This window comes from Trichechus manatus, unplaced genomic scaffold (genome assembly GCF_000243295.1).
Source record: "Trichechus manatus latirostris isolate Lorelei unplaced genomic scaffold, TriManLat1.0 scaffold00194, whole genome shotgun sequence".
Lineage (NCBI taxonomy): Eukaryota > Metazoa > Chordata > Mammalia > Sirenia > Trichechidae > Trichechus > Trichechus manatus.
Window position 1 is genome coordinate 1,250,806 of NW_004444130.1, and position 12,274 is coordinate 1,263,079.

Below are 12,274 nucleotides of genomic sequence, written 5' to 3' on the forward strand. Positions count from 1 at the left end.
ATTGTGCTTTAAGTGAAAGTTTATAGCTCAAGTTGGTTTCTAATTCAAAAATGTATCCACATATTGTTTTGTGACATTGGTTGCAATCCCCACAATGTGACAGCACTCTCTCCCTTTCCACCCCAGGTTCCCCATGTCCATTTGTCCAGTTTTCCTGTCCCTCCCTGCCTTCTTGTCTTGCTTTTGGGCAGGAGTTGGTCTTGTATATTTAATTGAACTAACAAGAACGTTACTCACGTGTGTTATTGTTTGTTTTATAGGCCTGTCTAGTTGTTGTCTGAAAAGTGGGCTTCAGGAGTGGTTTCAGTTCTGAGGTAGCAGAGCATCTTGGGACCATACTCTGGGGGTTTCTCCAGTCTCTGTCAGGCCGGTAAGTCTGGTCTTTTTTTGTGATTTACAATTTTGTTCTACATTTTTATCCCACTCCGTCTGGGACTCTCTGTTGTGATCCCTGTCAGAGTGGTCAGTGGTGGTAGCTGGGCACCGTTCTAGTTCTGGGCTCAGGCTGGTGGAGGCTCTGGTTTATGTGGTCCTTCGGGTCTTTGGGCTAGTATTTTCCTTGTGTCTTTCGTTTTCTTCATTCTCCTTTGCTCTGGATGGGATATTACCAATAGATGTATCTTAGATGGCCGCTCGCAACCTTTTAAGACCCCAGACGCTACTCACCAAAGTAGGATTTATAACATTTTCTTTATGAACTATGTTTTACCAATTGACTTTGATGAAGTATCTTTTTGTTTTTGAGCTATTTTCTGATTTTGTTGGTTTCTTTTCTTACTGTTCACTTTTGAAAGTTCTTTATGTCTTTTAGATACTAGCCCATGGGCTCAAAGCCTTCACCTGTCAGAGGCTTTGGGTTGGGGTGGGGGTGGGGGTACCACCGAGAGGGAGAGACTCATTTCCTAGAGTGGCTCGGCGGCGGCTTGTGACGCATTTCCTGCCGCGCCGCGTAGTCGCTGGCTGGGGAGGTAAGCGCGGGGCTGTGGGTGTTGTAGGTGGTGTCCTGACCCGACGGTTCCTGGTGTGGTTGAGACACGCCTCCACCCTCAGGAGGCTGTATCTCTCGGTGCTGGGTGGCCGAGCCTGGGAGAGGGAGCCAGGCGGCGGCCCAGGGTCGTCTTTCGCCGGTTCTTGACTCCGGCTTTACACATGATGGCCTAATTACGTTCCGTCTCGTTGAAGACGAAGCCGGTGTTACTATCACAGCCACAACGTCCCGAGCATTTAGCACTTGATCTGCTCAGGGAAGATGCTGCCGACCTTTTGGGAAGATGTGTCAGTGCAACCACAGGGTGGAATATTTGCAGGCGTGAAGAGGTCTGAGGTAACATCACATACCTTTTGACATATTGAGGTCGTGCGGGGGCTTTTACTCAGGCATTTCAAGTTTGGACAGTGTGCTCCCTGGCTCCTGGCATAGGGTTGTGAATAAGGGCCAAGACTGAGCTCAGAAAAAGCGGAGCCCCTCCCAGCCACCCGGGTCCAGAAGAAGCCTGGCTTTCGGAGGGCCCTGTCTCCTGGAGCGATGTCAGCTCCAAATGGTAACTTTACCCTGCTTCTCTTGGGCTGTGGGGTGACAGTGACCTGGAAATGATTTGGCCTTTCCACAAGCAATTCCTGAGGGGAGATGGGAACACTCTCCTAAGAGTGTTCCAGCCTCTGACAGAGGTTTAGCTCCAGGTACAGTGCGGAGGCCAAGTCAGCCAGGCTGTGCTTCTGGGACGGCCCTTTGGTTAGTTTCCTTTCTTTCCTGAAAATGTCACTATTCTCCCACCTTACACTTACGTTATCTATTCACTCACAAGATCTCTATTATACGGCAATGAAGTCTATACTGTGTCAAGTATTTCCCTCCAGAAGATATCTAGACCTACTCTTATCCCTGCCTGTGCCCCAGAACTAGTGGGCTCTTCTGTCCCCCTCCTCCTCAGGATTCTGGTTTTTTCTTTTTTTCTTTTTTTTTGTCTCCTCAGGATAGCAATACATCAGTTATCCTTTCTCATTTTCAACTGCCTCTTTACTGGATCCTTTCTCTCAGTATGTATATTCCTTATTTGTCATTTTTCACTTTAAAATTTCCAAGAACCTATTATGCTAAGCAAGCATTTCTAGATGGCTTACTATCTTTCTCCTTTCCATCTCTACCAAGGTTTTTTAAAGCATAGTTAAGGAACATATCCAAGGTCTCCACAAAGGCATTAAGACCCTTGGGGACACCCTGAGCTCTGTGAGGGAGTAGGGCAGGATGTGAGGAAGCAGCTGCTCCTCCAGACGCTGCCTCCCTGGGCTGACTCTGCAGCCTCTGTGCTGAGGCCACAGCCTAGCCAGCCTAGCTTCTGTTACAGTGTAACCAAAGATGATGCTAGTTTAGAAAAAGAGAAATAAGTTAGAGATGTTGGTAATATTCTCTCTTGAGCTGAGTTGTGGATATATGAGTCTTTGTTTTATTATTCTTTAGGCTCTGCATACATTTTACATACATTCTGAATTGTGTCTGAATTGTAAAATCCTAGGGTTCCTGACAGTGAGCATCAGTGTCAGAGTGTCAGTGTCAGGGGCTGAGCTTGTGAAGAAATCACTGCCTTCTTCCTGCAGCAGCACTTGCTCTCACTGCTATTTGGATGTGGGCCGCCTACATTTCAGATCTTCTGTGAGGGGCTCTATGACCCCTGGTGGGAATGGCTTGCCTTACATGTGTGTCTGTTTTTTTCCTCAGTTACAACCCTTCTCTGAGAGGGAAACCAGGTGGTAACAGCCATGCTCCTGACAGCCTGGCCCCAGGTGAGCTGTGTGTCCTTCAGCTCTTCCTCTAAGCAGCTTCAAATGGAGGAAAACTGAGAAGGGGAGCTGATGAGCCTCAGGATGAAAGCTGGAGGCGGCTCCACGCTGCCGCCTGCAGGACTGGAGGCTGTGGAAAGAGAGGTGATGTGCACAGAGACGTCAGACAGTGAGAGATGGAGGCCGCAGGAGAGCGTACCGGGAAGCGTACCCTTCTGAGCTTGGGGTCGCTTCTGATACAGGAGCTCCCCCAGCAGAGGGATCTGGGTGAGGGGGTGCAGAAGCTGTCCACGTAGGCTTTTCTGTGTATGGGCATGAGTGGAGGTGACTAGCAGAGGACTAGGACTCAGTGATGGACTTGTAGGTGAGTGGGGATGGCAGAGACAGATCAGGGTAAAGGAGAGCTGGGCCTCTAATTCGGAGAAAGAAGGGAAGACCATGGGGAGTGGGGTCCAGTGGGAGAAAGGCAGGGAAGTCTTGTGGGACAGAATGTCGCATTGCGTCCTTAATAGGCTTTCAGGGATTGGGCTGCAGACCTCAATCGTTAGGTCTCTGATAAGAGCGCTGGACCCTCTCACCAGAAAAATAAACATGCAAACCAAGTTTTCCATGCTATTTCAGGGACTTCATGAACCCACCAAGTAACTTGCCGCAGGTCGCACAGTTACTGTGTGATTCTTAACTGCTCAGCCAGGTGAAGCTAGTGATGCTAACCTGGTCAGATTTGTGTTGGCTGTGCATGGGAGAATTTTAAGGAGAGGTTCAAAAGCAAGGTGACCACTTCAGAAAGTATCCCACTGACCCAGGTGATGTGGACTTCATCAAGGAAAGTAGTTGTTAAAGGGGAGAAATAGCTTTAAGCGAAGTTTAAAACATAAAGGTCTGTAGGACCCAGAGAGTCAAAGGGTTGGAGGTGGGAGGAAGGGATAGGGAGGATTTGAGAACAGGGCCCAGATGGTGGATGGTGGTGACACCAGCTGAGGTCTGAGTTCAGGAGGAGGAACCAGTTTACCTAGGGAAAGGGTGGTGGCAGTAGGCAGTGAATGTATTTAACTTTGTGCAGAGAAGTTACACGACCTGTCCAAGGTCATGTAGAAACACACAGAGATTTGACTAGAATGGTTTATGGGTGGAAGTCAGTAGGATCAAGCAAGACAAATCATGGCAAAGAGGTGCTGAGAGGGAAATCCCTGCAGGTGAGTCCCCAAGGTGGTTCCAAAAGTCTGAGGTGGCAGAGGGAGAATCAGCCAGAGGCAGGAGCTGGCCAGGAGCAGGAGTTGGGTCTGGGTGGGGCCTGCAGCATCAGGCCTGAGTGGCAGTCCTGTGCTGACCATATGTTGTAGTGATGCAAAGAGGAGAAGCAAAGAGGGGCAGAGTAGCCAGCCAACAAGAAGGCTGATCTCCCTTATTCCCAAACCTTGGGAGAAGTGGTGAAGTCTTGGAGAAGTTGGAAAGGATGAGGCTTGAATGGGAGAAAGTCAAAGAAATGCTGGATTTTCATCAGAAGGCAGAATGGGCTGCCCCAGGCAGCACACGCTTCTTCTACTGGAGGTGCTCGAGTAGAGGCTGCTCAGCCCCTTATTGGGGGTCTGATGAGAATCAGGCAGCAGATGGGGACTGGATGAGATAGAGGCTATGACTGTTCTCTGTTCTTTGGAGGTGGCTGAGGCTTGAGGATGAGAGCAAGCTGTGGGGAGCAGAACACGGCCTAGGATAGGCATGGGGAGCAGGCTAGAGAAGCTAAGCCCTCAAGGGGATGAGGGGAACTGCTGGTGGATCTGTCCTGAGCCTTGTCTGCCACTGTGAGGGATTAGGTGATGTAATCAGCCTATCTTAAAATAATGGAGTTGCTTTAGGAGAATTTGGTTGTGGCAATTTTTTTTTTTTTTTTAATCTCAACTTATGTTATCTTTTATAAGTGTAAAAAATGTCATGAGACTTCTTGGCTGAAATGGAAGTTGGATATTCTGTGGTTCAGTTTCCAGGTGCTTTTTCTCAAATTTTTCCTGTTATTAATGTCACGCTCTACAAAAGCTCCCTCCCCAGGCCCTTACACTGCCCTCTGCCCCTCACTTAGGGCCTGAGCCATGGAATTGGCCCTAGGGCAGCAGGAACCTGTTGTTTCAGAAGTTGGTGACTTTTGAGGACGTGGCTGTGTACTTCACGCAGACGGAATGGGATGGCCTGTCCCCCACACAGAGGGCCCTGTACAGGGATGTGATGCTGGAGAATTATGGGCACGTGGCCTCCCTGGGTAAGGCTTCCTTCCCCCTGGGGCCCAGATTCTGCCATTTGAGGTTTCCTGCTTCATTCCCCCTTACAGGTTACAGGTGGGGTCTCTGGTAATTCTTTACTGAGTGGGAGCCCCAGGGGCAGAGATTCCTAATTCCCTAGACTCAGAGGAAGGGCGAACCCCAAGTCCTTTTTGGGCCAGTATAGGACTTTGCTGGGTGTCTTAGTCATCCAGTGCTGCTCTAACAGAAATACCACAAGTGGGTGGCTTTAACAGAGAAGTTTATTCTCTCATAGTCCAGTAGGCTACAAGTCCAAATTCAGGCTGTCAGCTCCAGGAGAAGGCTTTCTCTCTCTGTCAGCTCTGGAGGAAGGTTCTTGTGATGCATCAGTCTTCCCTTGGTCTGGGAGCATCTCACCGCAGGAACCTCTGGTCCAAAGGACGCAGTCTGCTCCCCCACTGCTTTCTTGGTGGTATGAGGTTCTTATGTGTCTCTGCTCACTTCTCTCTTTTATATCTCAAGAGATTGCATTAAGACACTATCAAATCTTGTAAACCTCATCAGTGTAACCTCATCACAGTGATAGAATTTACAACACATAAGGAGATCACATATGACCTCATCATAGTGATAGAGTTTACAGCGCATAAGGAAATCACATCAGATTACACAATCATACAATACTGGAATCATGACCCAGCCAAGTTGACAGATATTTTTGGGGGACACAATTCAATCCATGATACTGGGACAGGTGTGCACTTTTACTCTACCCTATAGGAGCTATGTTTTGGACACAGTGTGGGAAAAAAGTACTTCTTGTTCCCGCAGCTATGCCTTCTAAGTTTCTTCTCACTGTACCTATATCTTTCCAAGGATCTCAATGTGCCCTAAGAATATTTCAGGCCAAGGTCACAAAGTGGTATCCCTTTGAGCAGAATCTCCCTGGTTTGCCCTGCCTGAGGTCTCTGGGTCCCATAATCTGGGCTCTTCCCAGCTTCCCCACACCTGCCCAAGACCCCCAGACCTTCCCAAGACCATTCCTACCTGCCCGAGACACCTTCCCCCATCTTCCCATAGTTTTTAGGCACGGGGTCCCTTGGACTCTTACCTTCCCTCCCCATTGCTGAGACAATCTGAGAAGAGGTTTAGGAACTGACTTGTGGGAGATTATTCACCTGTCTCTCCTATTTTCGTTCCCTGAACCAGGATTTCCACTTCTCAAACCTACTATGATCTCACAACTGGAGGGAGGAGCTGAGCTCTGGGGCCCACTTCCAGTGCCCACTGGAGTGGGAACAGGCCCCCAAGGCCTCTGGACTGGTAAGGGAGCACAGATTGCCCATTATGTTGCAAAGTTTAGTTCTGTAGCGAGAAAGCCAACTTGAGCAACATATAAGCATGCCACAGTTATCTGCCAGCCATATAGAGTATAATATAAACAAGTTTTGATGATTTATAGAGATAAGTACGATTGAAACCTTTCTTATAAATCCTGTCTGTTTTAGCAGTTTGCTGTTTTTTCCTAATCCCAAGAACAGCTCATTTTTCAGATGCCTCATTCTAACTCTTTTTAGTCCTAATTTTGAAATCCCACCTTTCTCAGACAATATTAATGGGTTCAGTAGTTTTTTGGGTCATTGCTATTTTCTAAGTATTGTCCTCTTAATGTGGAGGATACAGAATTAACAGTCTTCTTGCACAGACAGGCAGAATAGCCTGGTGGTTAAAAACACAGTCGTTGGAGTAGACTTTCCTGAGTTCAAATTCCAACTGTGCCACTTCCTAGTTGTGTGACTTTGAGCAAGTCATTTATTTGAGTTCTCAAAAATTCAATGGCCTCATCTTTGGAAATTCAGTAATAATAAAATAAGGCAATAGTACTAGTCTTAGAGGTTGAGGATTAAATAACATATCAAGGGCCTAGCTTATAGTGTGTGCTCAATTAAGTATTCTGTTTTATCATTATTATATTTTGGGAGGAGACAACTGTACATAGTGAAGTAAGGTAGAAAGGAGGAAGTCCTCTAATTCGGTGCTTCTCAAACACTGATGTGCACGTGAATCACCTGGGAGTCTTGTCAGTATGCAGATTGTGATTCAGTAAGTCTTGGGTGTGGCCAAGATTGTGCATTTCTAATAAGTTCCCAGGTGATGCCAGTGCTTCTAGTTCCCAGACCACACTTGGAGCAGCAGGAGTCAGAGTAGCTACCAGATGACTTCCCATACCCCATGATGCCCAGATTTCTTTCTAGATATGCCATCCATGAGATGTTCTTGTATACTTTCAGTGAATCCTTCTTTTGATAGATAATTTCAGTGGATTTTTGTTTGTTTTTGACAGTTTAACCAAATGATCCCTGACCAAGGAAGGCATATTTTGGAAATAGAGGGTTTGAAGAAAGTATAATGTGCCTGACAAATAGAGGGAGAAATGCAGTATTATGGACGTCTTTGATCAGAGGAGGCTGGATTTCATCCTATTGGCAGCAGACAGTCCTTACGTCTTTCTGAAGTGTTTGAACAGCCCATTGTGATCTTACTTGAGGATAAAAACCAAATCCATTGCCGTTGAGTCGATTCTGACTTATAAAGACCCTATAGAACAGAGTAGAACTGCTCCCATAGGGTTTCCGAGGAGAGGCTGGTGAATTCGAACTGCTGACCTTTTGGTTAGCAGCTGAGCTCTTAGTCACTGCATCACCAGGGCTCCTAACTGAGGATAGGAAAGTTAATCTAGTCAATTTGTGTAGGTTAACTGGGTGAGGAATCAAATTGGGTTCTAGGCAGGCAGAAGGAGGAAGGGCAAAGGACAAAAGGCCCGTGTCAGCAAAGTGACCTTTTTAAAACTTTCCTAGAATCTCCACCCAGTGACTTCTGTTTAAATCTCAGTTGCTAGAACTGTGTCAAATGGCCATCTCCACTGCAAGAGAGGGTAGGGAACATAGCTAGCTGGGCATATTGCTATGTAGGAAAAAAAAAAAAAATATGTGCTAGTAAGGAGGAAGGGGAGAATGGATATTGGGTAAGCAACCAGTATCATCTGCCACACCATAGGATTTGGTAAATAAAAGGTCACTAGGATAGAAAAATTGGCAAAGAATGTAACTGGTTGATCCATATAAGAAATACAAATTCTAATCAATGTGATTGAGAAAGGAGATACATCAGATTAGCCATAGTTATCATTAGGTGGTTGTACTTCAGGTAATTTTAATTTTCTTTCTTGTAACTTTCTGATATTACAGATATGTATGTATTAACCTTTTATATTTGGGAAAAGACTATTTTGAAAATGCTTGCTAGGGAAATCCAGGTCATTTGGGTCTACTGAGGGCGATTATAATGAAATACTGGTACAGGGGGCATATTACACATGGCTGAGGAGAGAATGAGAGATGAAAAAATAGAGGCAGCATTTTGAGGCACATTTTTAAGAAATATGGGAACAAATGCAGAAATCAGTAGCTCTAAAGACTATTGAGGTCATGGAAATAATTTTATAGATTGATCAGTTTTAGGATTGGGGGAGAGAAAGGGAAAAGGCAGAAGTGTCCTGGGGGAGGTGGGAGAGGTGGGATTAAAACGTCAGGGGGACCTTAAACAGGCCCTTTCTAAAGTAGAGAAAAAAATCAAAGGAATTTTGGGAAGTCTAGAGTTTAAGTTCTAAGGAAAGAAACAGAATTCTTTTCCTTTTGCTTCCTAGTAGTGCTGACACTTGCCATTCTCCTTCTTAAGCATTTTCTGTTTTTATTAACGAGACTCAAGTACATAGGGACAACTGAGAAGAAACTGCAGTGTAGAAAAGCATGGTGTGATGGAAAGAACACAGAACTGGTGGTCGAGACCTGGAGTTTTGTTCCACTGCTCTCACCTTTAACCTTCATGTTATTGGTTATGTCCTTTATAACGGTCTTGCCTTAGGTTGAGAGAGACTGGTGATCTTTTTTAGTCATTACTTTAAGAATTATTTAAAAAAAAAAAAAATTTACAACACCCATGCTCTCAATAGTACAGAAAGTGTACAAAGTGGAAAAAAGAGTCTGTCAAACATTCTGTGTCAGTTTGCCCAGTTTCTTTTGTATTCTTCTAGAAATTTTCTAGGCTTTTTTATTACATAAATGGAATCTACTTTACATATTGTTTCTCAACTTGTTTTTCCACTCAACAGTGTATCTTTGCCTTTTTTGGGGTGTGTGTGTGTGTCAGCATATATAGATATATTTCATTCTTTTACCAGCTACATATTATTATACCTTATGGATGAACTTCAGGTTCTTTAACTTAGTCTGGTAATTTTAAAAACTCCCTTGATTATTATTATCCTTTATTCTTTCTAGCACAGTTCTTTTCTCTGTCATATGGTTGTTACGTGATCTTTTATGTTTTCTATTTTTTATTTTAGATATTGATATCCAGACTGACAATAACTTGACAAAGGAAATGTGTGAAGAAAAAGATAGTACATCATTTAAACTTCAGAGGAACTTTCCCCAGGAGGCAGACTTTCCAGAAGCTTATATTCTAGAGAAACAGCAGGAAGTCCACTCAGTAGGAAGTGTGAAGAAAGAAGACAGCAGTTTCATTGACAGGACAGTGAAAGATGAGACAAGCCCTGTGGAGGAGTATTTCTTTAGTCAAAGCCCAAACTTGTATCACTGTCATACTGTCTCCACTGGAGAGCAGCTCCCTGAGTGTACAGGATCAGGGAAAGCCTTCAGTGCTGACAGGGAACTTATTCAGCATGAAATAATTGATACTGGGGAAAGACCTTTCAAATGTGAAGAATTAGTGGAAACCTATAGGTGTGACTCTCAATGTAATCAGCATCAAGACATTGACACTGGAGAGAAGCCCTATCAGTGTAAGGAATGTGGCAAAGCCTTCAGCGTTAATGCAAAATTAATTTGGCATCAAAGACTTCATAGTGGGGATAAACCCTTCAAATGTGTGGAGTGTGGGAAAAGCTTTAGTTATAGTTCCCATTATATTACGCATCAGACAATCCACAGTGGGGAGAAGCCGTATCAGTGTAAGGTGTGTGGGAAAGCCTTCAGCGTTAATGGGAGTCTAAGTAGACATCAGAGAATCCATACTGGAGAGAAGCCCTATCAGTGCAAGGAGTGTGGAAATGGCTTCAGCTGTAGTTCTGCATATATTACACATCAGAGAGTCCACACTGGAGAGAAACCTTACGAGTGTATTGACTGTGGGAAGGCTTTCAATGTTAATGCAAAATTAATTCAACATCAGAGAATCCACACTGGAGAGAAGCCCTATGAGTGTACTGAGTGTGGAAAAGGCTTCAGGTGCAGCTCGCAGCTTAGGCAGCACCAGAGCATCCACACTGGAGAGAAGCCCTATCAGTGTAAGGAATGTGGGAAAGCCTTCCACAGTAATGCGAAACTCATTCAGCATCAAAGAATCCACACTGGGGAGAAACCCTATGAGTGTTCTGAATGTGGAAAAGCCTTTAGTGTTAAAGGGAAATTAATCCAGCATCAGAGGATCCACACTGGGGAGAAGCCCTATGAGTGTAATGAATGTGGGAAAGCCTTCCGGTGTAACTCCCAGCTTCGGCAGCATCTGAGAATCCACACTGGGGAGAAGCCCTATGAGTGTAATGAGTGTGGAAAGGCCTTCAATGTTAATGCAAAACTAATTCAGCATCAGAGGATTCACACTGGGGAGAAACCGTTTGAATGTAATGAGTGTGGGAAATGCTTTACTTCTAAAAGAAACCTGCTTGATCATCACAGAATCCATACTGGAGAAAAGCCTTATCAATGTAAGGAATGTGGGAAAGCTTTCAGTATCAATGCCAAACTGACTAGGCATCAGAGAATACACACTGGGGAGAAGCCTTTCAAATGTATGGAGTGTGGAAAAGCATTTAGCTGTAGTTCTGACTATATTGTGCATCAGAGAATCCACACTGGAGAGAAGCCCTTTCAGTGTAAGGAGTGTGGAAAAGCCTTCCATGTTAATGCGCATTTAATCCGGCATCAGAGAAGCCACACTGGAGAGAAACCCTTCAGATGTGTGGAGTGTGGCAAAGGCTTCAGCTATAGTTCTGACTGTATTATACATCAGACTGTCCACACTTGGAAGAAACCCTATGTGTGTAATGTGTGTGGGAAAGCCTTTAGGTTTAGCTTCCAACTTATTCATCATCAGAGTGTCCATAGTGAGGGAAAATCTTAATAATGAGAAAGATACAGAGAACTCTCAAGGTTAATGCTGACATGGATCAAGTATCATCAGATCACCCTGGTGGAAAACCTTGAGAAGGAAATGAATTGACAGAGTCTTCACTTGGAAACATCTATTCATTCAATTTATAATCAGGGATGGATGACCAGTTAAAAAGTAGCACCCCAAAATAAATAACTTTGCTTTATACCACCAACCAAAAGAAAATATAATGAAAGAAAATATTCCATTCTCAACAGAATCAAGAAAATAGATTTTCTAGGAATAAATATATATGCACATGGAGAAAATGATGAATCTCCACTGATGATCACGAAAGGAAAAACCTGAATAAATGGAGAGAGAAACAAACCTTGTTCTTGGATTGGAAACCCTGTAATAAAAAGATACTAACTACCTAAATTAATTTATTTCTGTTTAACTGTTTACAAGCATGCATTACTTTTGTACAATGTTTTTATTATGTAGTAGGGAAAACTTTCTAAGCATTAGATGAAAGAAATCATAAGTGAAAATATTGATAAATTGACTACACAAAATTAAATATTTTTTTTTTTAAATAATCCCAAATAAAGCTGAAAGATAAAGGGCAAAAAGTGGAAATACCTTTATAAAATGTGATACAAAATTACAGGCAGTCTCTGGGGTATGAGTGTCCCATGTACAACCAGTAGTTACAAACCAACCCCTGTAAAGGCTATTATATGAAAAATTTGAGGTACATACAATGATTTGTAGTAAACGGGTGCTACTTTGTGACATGCATCAAAACATTACTGTATTGAAGATGTTTTAGTATATCTGGAAGTGTTTAAATGCATAGAAAGGTACACTAGATACTATACACTAAGATGAACATTTGATGTTAGATACGAATCATATCTACTGTTCTGATTTACTTACAAATTCGACTTAAAGATGGATTTAGGAACGGGATTCAGTAATCCGGGGACTGCTCCTAAGATCTAGTATACAAAGAGGTCTTAGAATAAGAGAAAGATAATGGTCTAATAAAAACCAGCAAATGACACTAACAGGCAGCTTTTAAA

The 12,274-nt window shown here is 43.8% G+C and overlaps 1 protein-coding gene across 4 annotated transcripts; it reads left to right on the forward strand.

Annotated features, from left to right (window-relative positions):
* The first annotated feature begins 869 nt into the window (after nucleotides 1-869).
* On the forward strand, nucleotides 870-11,799 carry ZNF23 (zinc finger protein 23). Of its 4 annotated transcripts, none has more exons than XM_004387789.3 (5): nucleotides 870-1,541; nucleotides 2,717-2,781; nucleotides 4,906-5,032; nucleotides 6,222-6,335; nucleotides 9,418-11,799. In XM_004387789.3, exons 2-5 carry the CDS (start codon nucleotides 2,758-2,760, stop codon nucleotides 11,214-11,216), a joined length of 2,064 nt encoding a protein of 687 aa, XP_004387846.2. In that variant the 5' UTR covers nucleotides 870-1,541; nucleotides 2,717-2,757; the 3' UTR covers nucleotides 11,217-11,799. The 4 variants fall into 4 exon arrangements, with proteins under 4 accessions (XP_004387846.2, XP_004387845.1, XP_023597656.1 ...); XM_004387788.2 differs by having other exon boundaries at nucleotides 4,856-5,032; nucleotides 9,418-11,672; XM_023741888.1 differs by having other exon boundaries at nucleotides 870-1,324; nucleotides 4,856-5,032; nucleotides 9,418-11,672.
* The last annotated feature ends 475 nt before the right edge of the window (nucleotides 11,800-12,274 follow it).

Coding starts and splice junctions, on each gene's coding strand:
- ZNF23 (XM_004387789.3), top strand. CDS start 2,758: ATGCTCCTGACAGCCTGGCCCCAG. Junction 5,033..6,221: donor TGGGCACGTGGCCTCCCTGG/GTAAGGCTTCCT, acceptor TCCCTGAACCAG/GATTTCCACTTCTCAAACCT. Junction 6,336..9,417: donor CCCCCAAGGCCTCTGGACTG/GTAAGGGAGCAC, acceptor TTTTTATTTTAG/ATATTGATATCCAGACTGAC.